The sequence below is a fragment of the Cyprinus carpio genome, chromosome B10 (assembly GCF_018340385.1).
Source record: "Cyprinus carpio isolate SPL01 chromosome B10, ASM1834038v1, whole genome shotgun sequence".
Classification (NCBI taxonomy): domain Eukaryota; kingdom Metazoa; phylum Chordata; class Actinopteri; order Cypriniformes; family Cyprinidae; genus Cyprinus; species Cyprinus carpio.
In genome coordinates, this window is record NC_056606.1 from 17,150,245 (window position 1) to 17,168,061 (window position 17,817).

At 39.4% G+C, this 17,817-nt stretch overlaps 1 protein-coding gene and 1 pseudogene across 1 annotated transcript; one reads left to right on the forward strand and one right to left on the reverse strand.

The window, feature by feature from the left end:
• Positions 1-6,746: 6,746 nt before the first annotated feature.
• Positions 6,747-16,584, reverse strand: LOC109111183 (annotated as a pseudogene).
• Positions 8,250-9,215, forward strand: LOC109111301 (olfactory receptor 6N1-like). The gene has a single exon (XM_019124237.2). The coding sequence runs from the start codon at positions 8,250-8,252 to the stop codon at positions 9,213-9,215; it is 966 nt and encodes a 321-aa protein (XP_018979782.2).
• Positions 16,585-17,817: the final 1,233 nt, after the last annotated feature.

The window sequence follows — 17,817 nt, forward strand, 5'->3', positions numbered from 1 at the left end:
AGTGGCTAATAAATCAGGAGTTTTGCACATTTAACGAAAACTGCTTACTTCAGCTTTCAAAATAAAGGTATACAGTAGGCCTATATGTATATGTATTGAATTATTAGAAAAATAATGCACATCTAAGGTGGTAATGCAGCCACAACACAAACAAGGGCAGCATTTACATACAGCAGATAATGGCTGTAAACATACCCTAGCCTCACCCATATTTTTCTAATAACTGTATGATCCGGAGTCAATTACTCCACTTATACCAAATATTATCACACCACAATAATGCCGTTAACAATGCAGTTATCAGAGAGAGCAGGCGAGAGATTAATTATAGCTGTGTGACTGAAGGGTTAACTGTTTCAAGAACAGTGACAGTACTGAGATTTGTCACTACTGAGAAATGTCATGTAGCTGTGAAAAAGGTTTAAAGATAACGTTGTGGGGCAACGCTGACAAGAAGTTCCTGCCTTGAACTACTTTAGCCATCTTTAATTGCACCTTATAATGAGAGTTACATGTAACTGCGGTTCTGAGTTCTGGAAGCAGCGCTTCACACTGGATGCTATCTCTCACTGCAAATGTACAGGAGTCTAATAAAAACAAAAAAGTCCCTTGTGGCCAGGATAACTCAGAATTTACAAATAAAAGAAAGCTCTGACAATCATCCAGAAGTCATAGAACTTCAAGTCAAGTCAAGTCACTTATTTATATAGCACTTTTAACAATACAGATTGTGTCAAAGTGTCATGGTTTGCCTACTGTTCGGTGCGAGGAATGAGGAAACAAGGTATTTAACATAGAACTGTCTTTAATAATCCACAGGAGGAAACACAGAGGAGTCAGAAGATATCCGTAGCACCGACAAACACTAACTGAAAGGACTGGATTTTAAACACGTGATAATCAGGGAGAACGAGACACAACTGTCATCAGATTAACACAATCAACATAAGGGAGAAAACTGCTTGGAGCAGGAGGAGTCCAGCTGGACCCAGGCCACAGCCATGATGTCAACCCACGGTGAAGCCGACGGAGGGAGGTACCAGAGGAGGAATGGCCGCCGACTCCAGGGGGCCAACCAACGGTGGCAGAGCAGGTGGTAGAGGAGCCCGAGGCGGAGACGGTGAGCCGATGAGCCAGGGTGACTGGGAGGATCCGGAGGTCCTAGGCGGAGCAGATGGTGCTGGCGACCGACGCAGAGATGTGGATCCAGTAGGCCGCGGTGGAGCCGGAGCGACAGAGGACTGAGGTGGAGCCTAGGGGATAAAGGAGCCTGACGGAGCCAGAGGGACGAAGGGATGAGGCAAAGCCAGAGCAGTGAAGTCCCGAGGCAGAGCTTGTGGACTGCTGGGCCACGACGGGGAGGAGGGAGCTAGGAGTCATGATGGAGCCGACGAGTCAATGGGCCGAGGCGGAGTCTGGGCCAAGGAGGCTGGGGGCAACGCTGGAGGATGGCAGTCCCGCTGGGCTCGCATCACAATGATGGTTGACTAAGGGCGAGCAGAGGGTCTGCCAGACGGGCTGCCAGACAACAGTGGTGGAGGCTGGAGCGGGTGGGAGGGCATGCATTTTCAAGGTGCAGGCACTGACTGAAGGGCACTTTCTAGGAGCAGGCACTGGAGAATCAGAAACCCACTCAGTGCTGGATGAGGGAACCATGGATGAAGGAGGGCTGGACGGGACCAGTGGAGACAACGGAGAGGGGGCAGTTCGAACTGCAGATCAGATTCCCAGTCAATGAGATCCTCCTCCTCATTTTGGCACTTTTGCCCCACCATACTCAGCTCACCCTTACCTGCGGTGCAGGGGGCGGAGCTCCTCTCCACGCTCACAACGTCAGTGGCTTACTCCCTCGTGGCAGGCATTGTTGCCGGCTCACACACCTTGACTGACGTCATGACCTCTCTAGCGATGGCTCGTCAGTTGCGGTGGGCTCTGGCTCTCCATCAGCGGTTGGCTCGGGCATGCGCTCTGCACATCGGGGAGATGGTGGGCAGGGCTCTGGGTCGGGAGTGGCACTGGCGAATAATCCCTGGGAACCGGTGGGGAATGGAGATCCATTTCTCACCAGTGTCCATTCTACAAAGGCGAAATTCGCTTGGGGACCGTCCTCGGACAACGGCGCTCTACACGCGAGGTTCAAATTGGCATCGTAGAATGCTCAGAGCGTGACGTACGTGTACTGATTTCTACTTCTGCATCAAAATTACGCCGTAGGATGTGCAGGCTGCGGCATAACCTGACATTCACCTCTCCAAAAATGTCACAGTGCGTCAAATCTACACGGACTGCAAGAGCTGTGATTGGTCTGCTAGTACCCCTCCATCCGTATGTATTTGAGTTTTGTGTGTGTGTTTTGCACTTTAATATACTTTAATGTTACAAAATAAAACAAAGCAAAGAACAACTGTCTTATCATTTATTATAAAATGTAGCATTACATTACTTTGTTGTCCGCTACAAACAGTTGCTCTGCCATGGTACAAGTCCTTGCGGAGATTGAAAGAATGCCATCTTCTGCTGTTCCGTTGTCGTCTCTTTTTGTAGTTTTAAATAAATGATCTGTTCTTTGATATTTATTTGCCGCCGTCACGGCTGATGCTTCTCCTACAAGCTGCTTCTTCTTCAACTTTTGCCGTGGTCTGTGGGTTACACAAGCAACATGCCCGTGGACACTGCAGACTAGCGGTTTGCATGTGTACTGCACGTCGACGTGGACAACGACACAGAAGTATAAATGAAAACCGATGCACATCCTATGGCGTATGTCCAATGCAGAAGTAAAAATCACCCTTTAGTGTGTTATGTGTAAGCCAAGTTAACAATGGACCCAATGTGATTGTCCTACTACAGGTCATGGGAGATTGTGGTGCCCAGGAACTTGAATGACTCCACTGTTGTTACAGTGCTGTCCATGATGGTGATTGGGGGGAGAGCAGAGGGGTTCCTTCCTGAAGTCCACTATCATCTCCACTGGTTCGAGCATGTTCAGCTCCAGGTTGTTAAGACCACCAGACACCAGACAGCCAGCTTTTTAACCTCCTCTCTGTAGGCAGACTCATCTCTGTCCTGAATGAGGCCAGTGACTGTAGTGTCATCTGCAACTTCAGGAGCTTGACATAGGGGTCTTTAGATGTGCAGTCATTGGCATAGAGGGAGAAGAGTAGTGGGGAGAGGACGCAACCCTGAGGAGTGCCATTGCTGATCGTACAGGTGTTGTATGAGAATTTTCCTAGCTTTACCAACTGCTGCCTGTTTGTCAGGAAGCTGGTGAGCCACTGACAGAGGGAGGTCGGCACGGATAGCTGAGTTAGTTTGGACAGGAGGAGGTTTGAAATGATAGTGTTGAAAGCCGAGCTGAAATCCACAAACAGGATCCTCACATAAGACCCTGGTCTGTCTAGATGTTGCAGGATATAGTGCAGTCCCATGTTGACTGTATCATCCACAGACCTGTTTGCTCTGTAGGCAAACTGCAGGGGGTCCAGTAATGTCCTTCAGATAAGCCAAAACCAGTCTTTCAAATGATTTAATGGCCACAGACGTTAGAGCCACAGGTCAGTAGTCATTAAGTCCAGTAATTTTGGGATTCTTTGGAACGGGGATGATGGTGGAGCATTTGAAGCATGAGGGGACTTCTCACAGCTCCAGTGATCTGTTGAAGATCTGTGTGAAGATGGGGGCCACCTGGTCAGCACAGGTTTTCAGACAGGCGGGTGTCACACCGTCTGGGCCTGGTGTCTTTCTTCCTCTGTTCTTTCGTTCGAAATCCGTGCTGTCTAAGATTCACTAGCATGCTGGCCCGCTTCCCTCGTCTGCATGTCCTAAAGCATTTGATCAGTGCCGTTGTTTCACCAACTACAATGTTCAGCAAAATGTCAGAATAATCGAAATCCGGTAGATGATTTTGTGGTGTGTTCTGCAGAATGTTCAGCAGCTCATCCCTGGTAAAACTGATCATGTTTGAGAAACAAAAAAACAGGAAAAACTAACAAAAACAGTACAAACACTGGAGAGCCAAGTACTGAGGCGGCCGTCTGCTGCACCATCTTGTTTTCTAAGAATAATTTTTTCTTCTAAATATTAGAAGAAATTGGTGGAAGAAACCATGGTTCCTGTCACAAGGCCAAGTGTTGGGGTTCCTTATCATTGTGTAACTCTAATGACGGATGCCTCCCTAACGAGTTGGGGGGCGGTCATGAGTGGCCGCTCTGCCCAAGGCCTATGGGGAGGTCACCATCTCACGTGGCACATAAATTGCCTGGAGATGCTGGTGGTGTTTGAGCTCTGAAACACTTTCTCCCAGACCTGACAGGCCATCATGTGCTGGTTCACATGGACAACGCAGTGTTGGTCTCTTATATGAATCACCAGGGGGGTCTGCGCTTACGCTCACCTTGCAAACTGGCACATCAGATCCTTCTATGGGCCCAGGGGAAACTCCTCTCGCTGACACCAATGTACATCCCTGGGCATCTCAATATGGGAGCAGAATTCCTGTCGAGCCAGGGGCTGAGGCCCAGGAAATGGAGACTCCACCCCAAAGTGGTGGAGCAGATTTGGAGTGTGTTTGGCAAAGCACAAGTGGGCTTGTTTGCATCTCGAGAGACCTCACATTGTTCCCCTTCTGGTTCTCCCTTACTCAACCAGCTCCTCTTGGAATGGATGCTATGGTACTGATGTGGCCAAGGTTGCGTCTGTATGCGTTTCCACCGATTGCTCTGCTCCCGGGAGTTCTGGGGAGAGTGTGCCAGGACGGAATTCATCTACTATTGGTAGCCCCGTTCTGGCAGGGCTAAGCATGGTTCTCCGATTTAGTGGCCCTTCTAGACGGTCCTCCATGGGACATTCCTATCAAGAGGGACCTTCTATCTCAGGCATGGGGCTCCATTTAAACACCTGCTGAACGCAACCTGCGTACGCTCTTCTGTGTCAGCTGCAACACAAGGAATGCGCTGTTTTCTTTCAAATCAAAGTGTAAATTCACATAGAAAACTTATCCTTGTGGTGCAGCTGACACAGAAGAGCATACACAGTTTGCGTTCAGCAGGTGTTTTACAAAATGGTGCTACCGTGATATTGGGAGAGACAGAGGAGACGACTTGTTGAATAAAGTTGTTACTTTTGTTTTCTTCTAGTACAAAAAGTATTATCATTGGTTCATATCGTTACGTTGTATTAATTGTATGTGTATATGTGTTGTATATACAACTTTATAGGCCATTAATGTCCAATTTCCAACTAGGAAAATCATATTTACGATAATTCTAACACTACATGAAAGCAGTGTATGCAATTATTTTTCAGGAAATGTGGCTAAAGTAGTTCCAAGCAGGTCTGGAGTGCATTACACTTTCAAATCACTTCGTCAAATGATTTCACAAATTTCTTAATAGAATCAGTAAGTGATATCATTCTTTGAGCTGAGGGACAACAGACTTAATTTTGTTTTTGTTTTTTGATTATTAATATTATTCATGCTTCACACAGTATGATTCAAAATTCACATACAACAATTAAATAAACAATACAACTACAAACAGGTTTGTTTAACAGGTAGGCTATTTGTCAATGCATAGAAAGGCTTTTTGTTTAAAGCGGTCATATGATGCTGCTAAAAAGAACATTATTTTGTGAATTTGGTGAAATTAAATGTGTTTATGTGGTTTAAGGTTCAAGAAACACATTATTTTCCACATACGGTACATTTGTTTCTCCTCTATGCCCCACCTTCTAAACACGTCAATTTTTCAAGGCTCATCAGTCTGAAAAGCGAGGTTTTACTCTGATTGGCCAGCTATCCAGTGCGTTGTAATTGGCCGAATACCTCAAGCATGTGACGGAAATGTTATGCCCCTTAACATATTGTAATGCCCTGTCTGGCCGGAGCGACGAGACATAAACATTAATACCCATTATAAACATGATATAAACATGATTTCTAGTCATGTCCTCTTTTGGAAGGCCAAACAAGTAGTTTTGCTTTCTCAATGAAACAGCATCCCACACCATGGCCTTGAGTGAACCGAAGCCCGGAGGCCTAGAGATTCTATGAAGGAGCATCTGCAACCACATGTGACAACCCCGGGCTGGACTCCGCTTCATCCACGGTAAAAAAGCCGATCCGGCGATCCACAGTGCAAAGTTGATGTATTTCCTCAGCGACCAGCATGGATCAGCTCCAGGCATGATGAAGCGGATATCGTCCTCTTTTGGAAGGCCGAACAAAGTAGTTTCGCTTTCACAACCAAACACACAGCGTCTATACGACATGGCAGTGGCGGCGGCAACAACAATACTACAATGAGAATAAAAGGTACGCCTTCTTTCTTTGCGTGAACATCTGGGCGGCGTTATGCAAATCTTTCCACATTGTGACGTAGAGATGTGGGGGCGTGTTAAAACTAACCGTTTTAGGGGGTGTGGATGAGGTTTAACTTTTATAAAGAATATCTCTTTGGATTTGAGACTTTAGTCTTAGCAACTTTACAGATCTTCTTTATGCACCAAGAGCTTGTAACACTCCAAAGAGAATGGAAAAATTTAAATCACATCATATGACCCCTTTAACATTTAAAATTTCTGTCAATACTGTAATTTCAAAAATAAGCAGAGCTCCAAATATTTTCCCTATTTTCTTTTACTTTATTTGAAAACAATTCAACATCAGCATGTATGCGCTTTGGTTTGTAGTCTCTAGCATTATTAACAACACATTATTAAAACAAGCAACATAATAACAATCAGAATTAAGATGATGAAACTATTGAAAATGACTTTAAATTATTTGGTACTATTTTTTTCTGCAAAAATACATCTGCTAATCGTGTCCTGATCTCTTTAGTCCTAGTGCAATAAACAGCAGGGTTTATTAGGGGAGAAACTAGAAAGGGAACAATAAAAATTGCTTTTTGCTCTGTCAATTTTAGCCCTACTATTAATCGAGTTAGGAAAACAGAGACCAGCTTGGGTACATAAAAACTGAGCAGAACCATGAGGTGACTCAAGCAAGTGTTGATCATTTGCTTTTTGCTTGAGTTGTTGGAGAGTTTAGTCACACTGTATGGCAGGACAGCATATGTACACAGAATAAAAGGAAATTGTCCAAATATTGGCCCCAGACTTATCATTGTAACTATGAAAAAATATGGTTCAGGATTAACACAAGCAGCTCTTATCATGGCAGGATAATTATAGAACACATACTTGATGACAGGCTGACAGTATGGGACACGGTCTACTAATGATATCACAAAACCTATAACAGCGAAACTAGCAAGCCAGGTTAGAAAAATGAACAGAAGGATTCGTGAATTTGTTACAATGTTGTGGTATCTCAATGGAAACCTGATTGCAATAAGTCGGTCTATTGCCATTAATGTCAGAGCCATGCATTCTGTAATATCACCAAGATGATAGAAGTATGTCCTTGAGATGCAAGAGTAGTATGAAACCGTTTTAATCTCAGCCAGCAGCACTGAGATCATAGTTATAATGAGAAAGGCGTCAATTACTAAGTAATGTTCGCCTAAAATTATTTGTATGTCTGTAAAGGACAGAAAAGTAAAGTACTGTTTTTAGAAGCTGTCTTAAAAATGAGCGCTTCAATGTCTATGCAAAGGTACAGAAATATCCTATATGTGCTAGAACCACATTTTACAAATAGGCTACTGATTATTAATAATGACATCAAGTTGTAATTGCTGTAATTCTCCAACTGTTTGTATTTGCAAAATAAATAGGACTTTTTTTATATACGTTCTATGGCATTCTGAACCATCTCTCTATAGTTTCATGCTGCTAGGTAACCACGAGGTACAAGCAGTCATGCAATAAAATATAAAAGGCAGAACATCAGTCATGCATCTGTTTAACTAAATGAAAGGGAACATCTCAGAATCTCTTGTATGCAATTTTAAATATTCATTGTTTAGAAATTCTAGCATTTCCATAGATTTAAGGAGGAAAACCAGAAGAATAAGTTTAGAAAATGTTTTACATAATATTTATATTTTTTCTTTATAATGACTGAAATGCTTTTTGTATTCCTTTTGAAACTATACTTCAATTTTCAGAGTTTTCATCACCTTGCCGTTACAGACACTGTCTGCATCTTTCTTCCATCTTCCTTCACAGGAGCTTTTTTTCTGTGTATATATGAGTACATCAAGGATATGATTGATTTTGACTTGTTACCTGTATATAGTGTATTTTAATGTACTTGTGTCTGTTTGTTTAGCAGTGGACTGAAAATGGCAGTTGAAAATTATACTGTGAAAAATGTAGACAGCTTTATAATCACTGGATTTGATCACCTGCAGAACCAAAAGCTCCTCGGATTCCTCATCTTAATAACCTACATGCTCATATTGCTTGGGAACGGCATCAATCTGTGTATCATCTTAACTAACAGACATTTACACAAACCGATGTACATATTAATCTGTAATCTAGCTGTTGTTGACATAATGTTCTCTTCAACCTGCAGCACAACCATGATCTCAGTGCTGCTGGCTGAGATTAAAACGGTTTCATACTGCTCTTGCATCTCAAGGATGTTCTTCTATCATCTAGGTGATTTCACAGTATGTATGGCTCTGACATTAATGGCAATTGACCGACTTATTGCAATTAGACTTCCACTGAGATACCACAGCATTGTAACAAATTCACGAACATTTCTGTTCATTTTCCTGACTTGGCTCATTACTATCACTTTAATGGGTGTTTTGACATCTGTGGTAGACAATGTCCCATACTGTCAGCCTGTCATCAGATATGTGTTCTGTGATTATCCTTCTATGATCAGAGCTGCTTGTGTTAATCCTGAACCCTTTTTTTTCTTGCCTGCAATGATTAATCTGTGGTGGTTCTGTGGGCAGTTTCCCTTTATTATGTGCACATATGCTGTCCTGGCCTACAGTGTGACCAGACTGTCCAACAATGCAAGCAAAAGGCAAATGATCAACACTTGCTTGAGTCACCTCATTGTCTTGTTTAGTTATTATGCACCAAAAATGGTCCATGCATTATTAACTCGAATAGGAGTTGCTCTAACTTTAACAGAGAGAAATGCAATACTGATTGTCGCTTCTCTAATTCCTCCCTTAATAAACCCCACAGTTTATTGCACCAGAACTAAAGAGATCAGGAAACGATTAGCAGATGTGTTTTTGCGCATAAAAGTTGCACCAAATAATTTAAAGGTTTTATCATAAGTTTATTTTGTTCATTCTCATAGCTGATTGTGATGATGTTGTTGCTGCATTTATTTATGTCTTTTGTGACACTCTTGCTCATGTTAGAAATTAAGCTAATGCATAGATGTGTTAATATTTTGTTGTGTAAATGGACAGTGTTTATTAATGTACAACAGAAAGTCTAGTGCTATTAACTGTCAAACATGTTCAAAAAATATATAATATAAATATTATATTTTTTCTTTGTAACTACATACATTGTCAGATTTGTTGTGTCATGTATGATACAATAAATATTAGGTTGTTTGTACAAATATCTAAAGAGAGAAAGTACATACAATAATCCTTCTGGTGCAATTTGTTTATTTTAATTTTCTGACTGGAGATTTTTGGCAGAATCATGGGCAATGGTACCAACTGGTACTAATGGTTAAACACATTTGTGTAAAAAATAATTAAAAATAATGCAGATTGATGACTTCAACAAAATCATATACATAAATACATTTTTATTTCCGGAACCCCACTGTTGCACACTGCAGATTTTGAAACCACTGCTCTTGACTTTTTTTGTTTATTTGTTTGTGAGAAGCCGTTTCACTTGGCTATACATACAACAGGACAGAAAAGATGATCACTGTATTATTAAACAATAAATTAACTATTTTCCTTCAGTCATTTCCCAACAGAGACATTATTGAAAATCTATTATTCACTTAGATCATCAGTGTATTAAACCCTAGGCACCATTGGGAACCTGAGCAAGCAATGTCATCCAAAAGGGATTTAAAGACTCCTTCTGATAATATTATATTGATAATACGTATTACTTATAACACTTATTACAAATGCGCTTTTTATAAAAATCTCTACATAAAAATATTATTTATCCATTCATCCACCCATCTATACATCTATCCATCTATCTTTTTACCATTTAGTGCAGTCTCCATATAAGGTACCGTTTGAAAACCCATTTCTAACAAAAAGGTAGGAATACTGTGGCCCAGTTTGGCCTGAAAACCTTGTTACAAATGGGCATGTCATGGTAAGGCCAAAAGCTAGCAAATCACTAAAACATAAGCAAAGGCTGATATATTTGAATATATTTATAAATGCCTGATTAGGTTACATCAAGCGAAGGCAAGGCAAGTTTATTTATATAGCACATTTCGTACACAATGGTAATTCAAAGTGCTTTACAATTAATTTAAGACCATTAAAAATAGAAAATGATTTTACATAAAATACAGTGAATACATAAAATACAGTGCAATAAGTTCAATAAATGCACAGCTAAACAGATGTGTTTTGAGTCTAGATTTAAAAGTGGCTAATGTTTTAGCACATCTGATCTCTTCTGGAAGCTGATTCCAACTGCGGGCGGCATAGTAACTAAAACCGGACTCCCCTTGTTTTGTGGGAACCCTTGGTATTTCTAACTGACTCAATCCTAATGATCTAAGTGCTCTGTTAGGTTTATATTCAGTGAGCATATCTGCAATGTATTTCGGTCCTAGGTCATTAAGTGATTTATAAACAAGTAAAAAAAAATACTTTAAAATCAATCCTAAATGTAACTGGAAGCCAGTGTAAGGACCTGAGGACTGGTGTTATAAGCTCAGAATTTATGGTTCTAGTCAGAATTCTGGCAGCAGCTGGCAACCAATCCTAATCAAACACACCTGAAGAAACTAATTAAGGTCTTCAGGCTCACTTAAAAATTAAAGGCAGGTGTGTCTGATTAGGGTTGGAGCAAAATTTTGCAGGACAGTCGATCGTAAGGAGCAGGGTTGGGCACCCCTGCTTTACATTATTTACACCATCTACATGTTATTTTCTTGATGTTTGTGTTTTGACAGAAAGGATGCACATAAAAGGGTTAGTTCAACCAAAAATGAAAATTAGTCTGTGATTTACTCACCTTCAAAGCATCCTAGGTGTACGTGACTTTCTTCTTTCAGACGAATCCAATCAGAGTAAAATTGTCCTGGCCCCTCCAAGCCTTTCAATGGGGGTAAGCGGGTGTTGGTTGTCAACAGTCCAAAAGACATGAAATAAAGTGCGCGCATCCATAATAAAACATCCCTCACACGGCTCCGGGAGGTGAATAAAGGCCTATGAATGTGTTTTTGTAAGATAAATATCCATATAATTTCTCACTTCCATTGACTGTCATACGCAGAAGCCGTTCCGGCGGATGACGTAAGACGTCAGCGTTGCGTGATTAATGACGAATGTGGAGACAAAACAAAACAAAACAAAACGTCGGTCATGAATTAGAAGCAAAAAACGTGGATTTGTAAAGAAAAATGTCGGAGGATTTCGATATAAGCCAAGAGTGGACTGGTTTTCCTTTGCTAAAGTAAAAAAAACTTTGTTTCCTTTGCTCCTGCATTTCTCAGAGGCATGTCATGGACAGCAACACCGAACCGAGCTCTCCTTCGCGTCCTCCTGCACCTGAACGATCAAATACAAATCACAGTTTAAACATGCAAACAGAAAAAGATGTGAAAGAGCCCAATTCAGCACTCACGTGTGGTGTTCTGTGCACACAGGGCACACGCAGAGAGCTGCGTCTCAAAGCGCTTGAACACGAATTTGCCTCTTCTTGTTCTTGTACCGACAAATACATACAAAATTATGTCAAAATACCTGTCTTGCCGAGTTTCCTTGAAAAAACTGTCTGTTATGTTTAAGTGTAAGTAAACAGTGGAGAAAGAAATCAGAAGTGTATCATTATAATGGATGCATTTTCTCTTAAAGTGACAGCGCCTGATTTAGCTACTAGCTGCTGTCGGTGACCTTAATGCTAATCCAAGAAAATGAAAGAAAGAAAATCACTTACTGCTCTTGACTGAATTATTTTGTAGTTTTAACAAGAATTAATCCACAGTCAAACCAAAAATTATTCAGACACCAGATAATTTTTTTTTTCTAGTGGGTGCAGGACACCATAGTTAATTTATGTCATTGAGTATAGCAAAATAAAGTAAACTGTGACATATTATACCCAAAAATTCTTCATACAGTGGACTACCAGTAAAATTGATAGAAAATTTGGGACCAAAAGTTTAACTTTGACCTGACTATGTTTTGCTTAAGCGTTTTTTCTTTAATTGCTAATGTGAACTTTTTACACCACAGACTGAAAAAAATTAAGCAATGCTTGGTAATTGGTCAACAACAAAGTACTGATAGTTGTGTAAATATTGCCATACTAACAGTTGTCTGAATTTTTGGTTGATTGTAATCCATTACTTACCTTTCTATCAAGACATTATCAAGATGAATTATCAGAGTTTAACTCTGATGTCTTGTCATATTTTATTACCATTTTCTAAACTATAGCAAATAAACTGTGATAATGTGATAAATGTTGAAGGTGTCTGAAAAATTTTTTGGTTTGACTGTATATTTCATTTTTACGGTGAAGACTATGCAGTGCTATTTTATATTTGATTATTCGGTTTCTGTACCTGGACAACTACAAAATTGAAAAAATGTAAACATTGTGTAAATAGCACAGATAAATAGATAGAACAAACATATAAATTAAACAATTTCAAACAGGGCCCACTCGTACAACCTGCACTGCGGCCCTGCAAAGCCCAGCTGTGGCCCTGCCTAGGATGCTTTGAGGGTGAGTAAAACACAGTATAATTTAAAAATTTTGGGTGAACTAACCCGTTAAGAAACTCATTAGAGGTTTGATGTCATGGGTTTTCACGTAACCATGTGCAATAATCCCTGTCACTGTTTGTCTGAAAAGTGTCAACATATTTGCTACATGCCCTTAATTTGCTCTCTGGAGACACTAGACACCCTGAAGATTGTACAGATGGAAAGCCAAACCTGAGAGAATTACCACTGAGTGATGTAGTAAATAAGTGACAACACTCAAACCAAATAGACTTTGAGATGTCTGTGACTTTTAGCCTTCTTCATGAATTATTAAGATCAAAATAAAAACAAAGGTCAAACTATAACTATGGCTTAAGTCTGGATTTAATATGTAATTTAACACTGAAGTAGAGATATGGTACAAAGAATTCAACTGAATAGAACTTTTTTTGGTGAAATTAAAATATTTTAGCGCCACCCAGTGCACATTTCACATGAAAACTTCAGTCAAACACTAATATGACGTGATTTAAAGTTGTGCAAAAACATATACAGTCCATAGTCATGTTTTTTAAATGCAATCAGACTCTTTTTTTGTAAAAATATATATATATATATATATATATATATATTTATATATATATATTATATATATATATATATATATATATATATATATATATATTTGTTTTTTTCACATTAAAAGCAGATTGCACTTTACAGTGTCAGACACTTAAAACTATGAAATCCCCCCCCCCCCCAAAAAAAAAACTATAATAAAAGACATTTCATTAACTTAGGGATTACATTTTCTTCTTAATAAACAACAATATTATTATTATTATTTTGGGTTAAATTTAATTTCAATGGCAAATTCACTCAAAAAAGCAAAATACTATGATCAACGAGCCTCTATGGGCCAATCTATATATATTTTTACCATAGGTCTGGATCTTTTTTAATACTTAAAAAACAAACAAAAAGACAACAACACACAGACTTAGACTTATAACAAAGCTTATCTGCCAAACAAAAACCACACCATGTCCATTTAGGACTAAAGTATCAGTCAGAACCATGAAATGTAAATACTAAATTTTTTAGCATAAACGTTAAACAGCTGATAAGAATCTTTCAGAGACAGACAAATATATTAAAATAACGTTTATGTCTGAAAAATAGGTTGCAGGTGCTGCTGTATTTAGCATATAGCAGAGCAAAACTATATGCACTGATGCTGTAAAAATACCATCAATTTGCCAAGTTATCTCAAGTGAATATATTAGGGGTGTTAATAACCAGGACACAAACAATGTTTTGTTTTCCCAACAGAGCCAATAATCTATTATTCAGTTATATCATCAGTGTATTAGTGACTTGGCACCACTGAGCATTTGAGGCTGAAGGGGGATTATAATTCAATAAATATACTATATGATGCTTTAGACTACTGATTTCATTTTAACAGAATTTACAGGTTAAATATTGTAACTAGATATCATATACTGTCCCAGTAGATTGATCACAGTACATTAAGTAAATTAGGCATTGTCTAATTACCTGTAAATATGCAGTCATTTACATACATTTCCAAAACAGAAATCTGAACAATAGATAAAGCCAGGTTTATAATTTTCATTTTAGTTGACATATTAGAGTTAAAGGGTTTTACAGAGTGAATATTGTATCACTTTTCATCACTCCATAAATCAGAAAGATGTTTTTTGGAATAAAATGTTATCTAAATCAGGTGAATGATATGAACAAATCCTTCTCTTAATAAAACCTCCAGAATATATGATTTATATAAAACTGTAAAGTTTGGTGTATGGAAAGAAAAAAATCATTTTAAGAAAACAGACAATAACTACATGCATTGTATTTGAAATCTACAGACACAAATCAATCACTAGTCTGACAGAACACATGTTATGGAAGCAAAATAGCTTTAAATCTCAAAATTGACCAGTGACTTGACTATAGTCTCTTATATGTCAGACTACTACAGTAGTCAACATTTGAAGTGGATCAAAACCTTTCATCAAAGTTGTCCTAAAACCAAAATGCGTTCTTGTCTTAGGACAACTTTGAGAAACTTTTTAGATCCACTTCAAATGTTAACTACTGTATACCCCATAAGCATGAGCTAATATATCTGGGCCTATTTTAGTTTTACTATTTACAAAATATAGTACTATTACATGCTTGGCATGCATAAATGTAAGTGGAGACAGCAGGTTATAGTCTAAAATAATTCACATGTATTTAGCTGTTATTTGAATATTTGATACCGTTAGATGTTTGTGTGTTTTTGAGAAAAGAGGAGATCACTGAGGGAGACATTAGAGATCTCAGGTCAAGGGTTTCCATGTAACATCCCATAAACATTGTCACTGTTGTTTGTCAGAAGAGTGTCAACATATTTGCTACATGCCCTTAATTTGCTTTCTAGAGACACTAGACAGACCCTGAAGAGTATGGACTGATGGGAAAACAAACTTGAGAGAATTTACACTGAGGAATCCAGCAGATGAGTGACAACACCAATTAATGTAGATACTGACACTCAAAAACAATGAAAACCCCATGAGATCTGAAGACAGGCAGGAACAGTCTGATGACACAAACTTTAAGAGAGAAGATTTACTGACATTTACTAATGATTTATATACTTCCTATCATATTATATTTCATAAGCAGCTTCATAAAACGTGTTATAGCAATGACATTTCAGTTGGTTTAGTGTCTATTGATAATTCAGTAACCTCAGCACTGTTTAAACAAACGCAAAGCTACAGTGATTAAAATAATAAAAAAATAAATACAAATAACTATTTCTGGCTAGCCTATATACCAGGGATAGGCAACTTCGGTCCTGGAGGGCCACTGTCCTGCAGAGTTTAGCTCCAACCTAATTAAACACACCTGAACAAGGCAATCAGTGTTTTTGGGATTACTAGATAGATACAGGCAGGTGAGTTTTTATGAGGGCTGAAGCTAAACTCTGCAGGATAGTGGCCCTCCAGGACTGGAGTTGCCTATCCCTGCTATATACAGTCCTGATGTCTGAGACAAAAAGTGAAAATGATTCATTTTGATTTCTGTAATTGTACGGATAAAAAATTATCTGTAATTTTTAGTATTTGGCATGTCATTGTCATGCTTCAATGGAAGCAGAACTTGAAGTGGTATGAGGCCTGATTTGAGGCCTTTTTTTCCACCTTTTATGTTTTTTATGGCAATTTCATGAGCTATGATTGACATTCAGTCCCTAAAGCCACTCTGACCCTGTCATCATCTGGAAAAAAAGTCCCAACCACACTGTACATAACAGCAAACACTATAAGTGATACACCACAATATATTTGTCTTAATTTAGAGCACAGAGTCAACATAACAGGTGCATATTCACTATGTTGAATGTCTTGCTGTTTATTGATAATGAATTTATTGGCATACATTGTACATTTTATTTTATTATTTTATTTTATGGCATTTTACTTTCTTTAGGAATACCAAATTTGTACAATGAATTTTAAATTGACATTTAATAATATTTAATATTATATGTAACATTTTAAAAGTAATATTACTATATTGTACTATTTAAATGTCTTTAACATTTTGTTCAGATTACATACAAATTTATATTAGGCAATATTAATAACTTGTGTTCTATAATCTCTGCAGATCTGGCAACATGTTACCGAAGAACTGGACTACAATCACTGAGTTTATCATTGTGGGCTTCACTGGACTCCATCCAGACTATTATGGCCTGGTCTCTGCCATTTTCTTTATTGTCTACATGACCAGAGTGGCAGGTAACATGGTTTTCCTGGTGCTGTTTATCACTTCAGAGAGCCTCAGGAAGCCCATGTACATAATCCTTACGAGTCTGGCAATGTCTGATATGTGTTTCTCCACTGTTGCCTTGCCTAAAATCATAGCCAGGTACTGGTTTAATCCGGGAGCAACCCCTTTCGTGGGGAAGTCGTTGCCTAATGGTTAGAGAGTCAGTCTCAATCCAAAGGTAATTGGTAATTGATCGAATCAATCCAAAGGTTGCGAGTTTGAGTCTCAGGCCGGCAGGAATTGTCAGTGGGGGGAGTGTATGTACAGCGTTCTCTCCACTCTCAATACCACAACTGAGGTGCCCTTGAGCAAGGCACTGAACCCCCAACTGCTCCCCGGGCGCCGCAGCATAAATGGCTGCCCACTGTTCTGGGTGTGTGTTCACGGTGTGTGTGTGTGTGATTACTGCTGTGTGTGTGCACTTTGGATCGGTTAAATGCAGAACATGAATTCTGAGTATGGGTCGCCATACTTGGCTGTATGTCACGTCACGTCACTTTTCCACGCTTGCTTCTTTCTAATTGCTAATTCACTATTTTGGGACTTTAAACTCGCTGATAATGATGATCATGGCCCTCGATCGCTATGTGGCTATTTGTTATTCTCTGCTATACTAGACTGTTATGACTAACCGCATCACATACATCCTAAACGCAACAGCTTGGTTAACTGCCTTCATTGCTCCCACAATAGCCACCCTACACACCCTGCCCCCATTTGTGCGGCCATGGGCAAGCTGGTCTAATAAAGAGGTGTGTTCAGGCGCATTGTTGGCGCGTTGCTATTTTGAGGAACTGAAAATAGACTGCGCCATAGACAAACTCAAACCTGGTCTAAAGTCTGGCGCAATATTTTTTCTTTGTTATTTACAGAGTGTGTTAGTAATATGCGCCTATGGGTGGGTGCACAACGCTTATTGGGTGGGTGGGTACACTTTGCTTATTACACACACAGGGATGCACAGCAACACACAAACATTTTTAAAAATGCAAAATTAAATTCCGCCATGTAAATAGCGAACCCACCATGGCGCGACCGCAACTGGCTTTTAAAGGGGATGGGTGATGAGGCTCTGATTGATTTATTGCACGTTACACCCAAAAAACATCCATTACTCATTAAGAGAATAGGGACAACCCAT

Excerpts from the sequence above, each read along its gene's own strand:
- LOC109111301 (XM_019124237.2), top strand. The coding sequence starts at position 8,250 with ATGGCAGTTGAAAATTATACTGTGAAAAATGTAGACAGCTTTATAATC.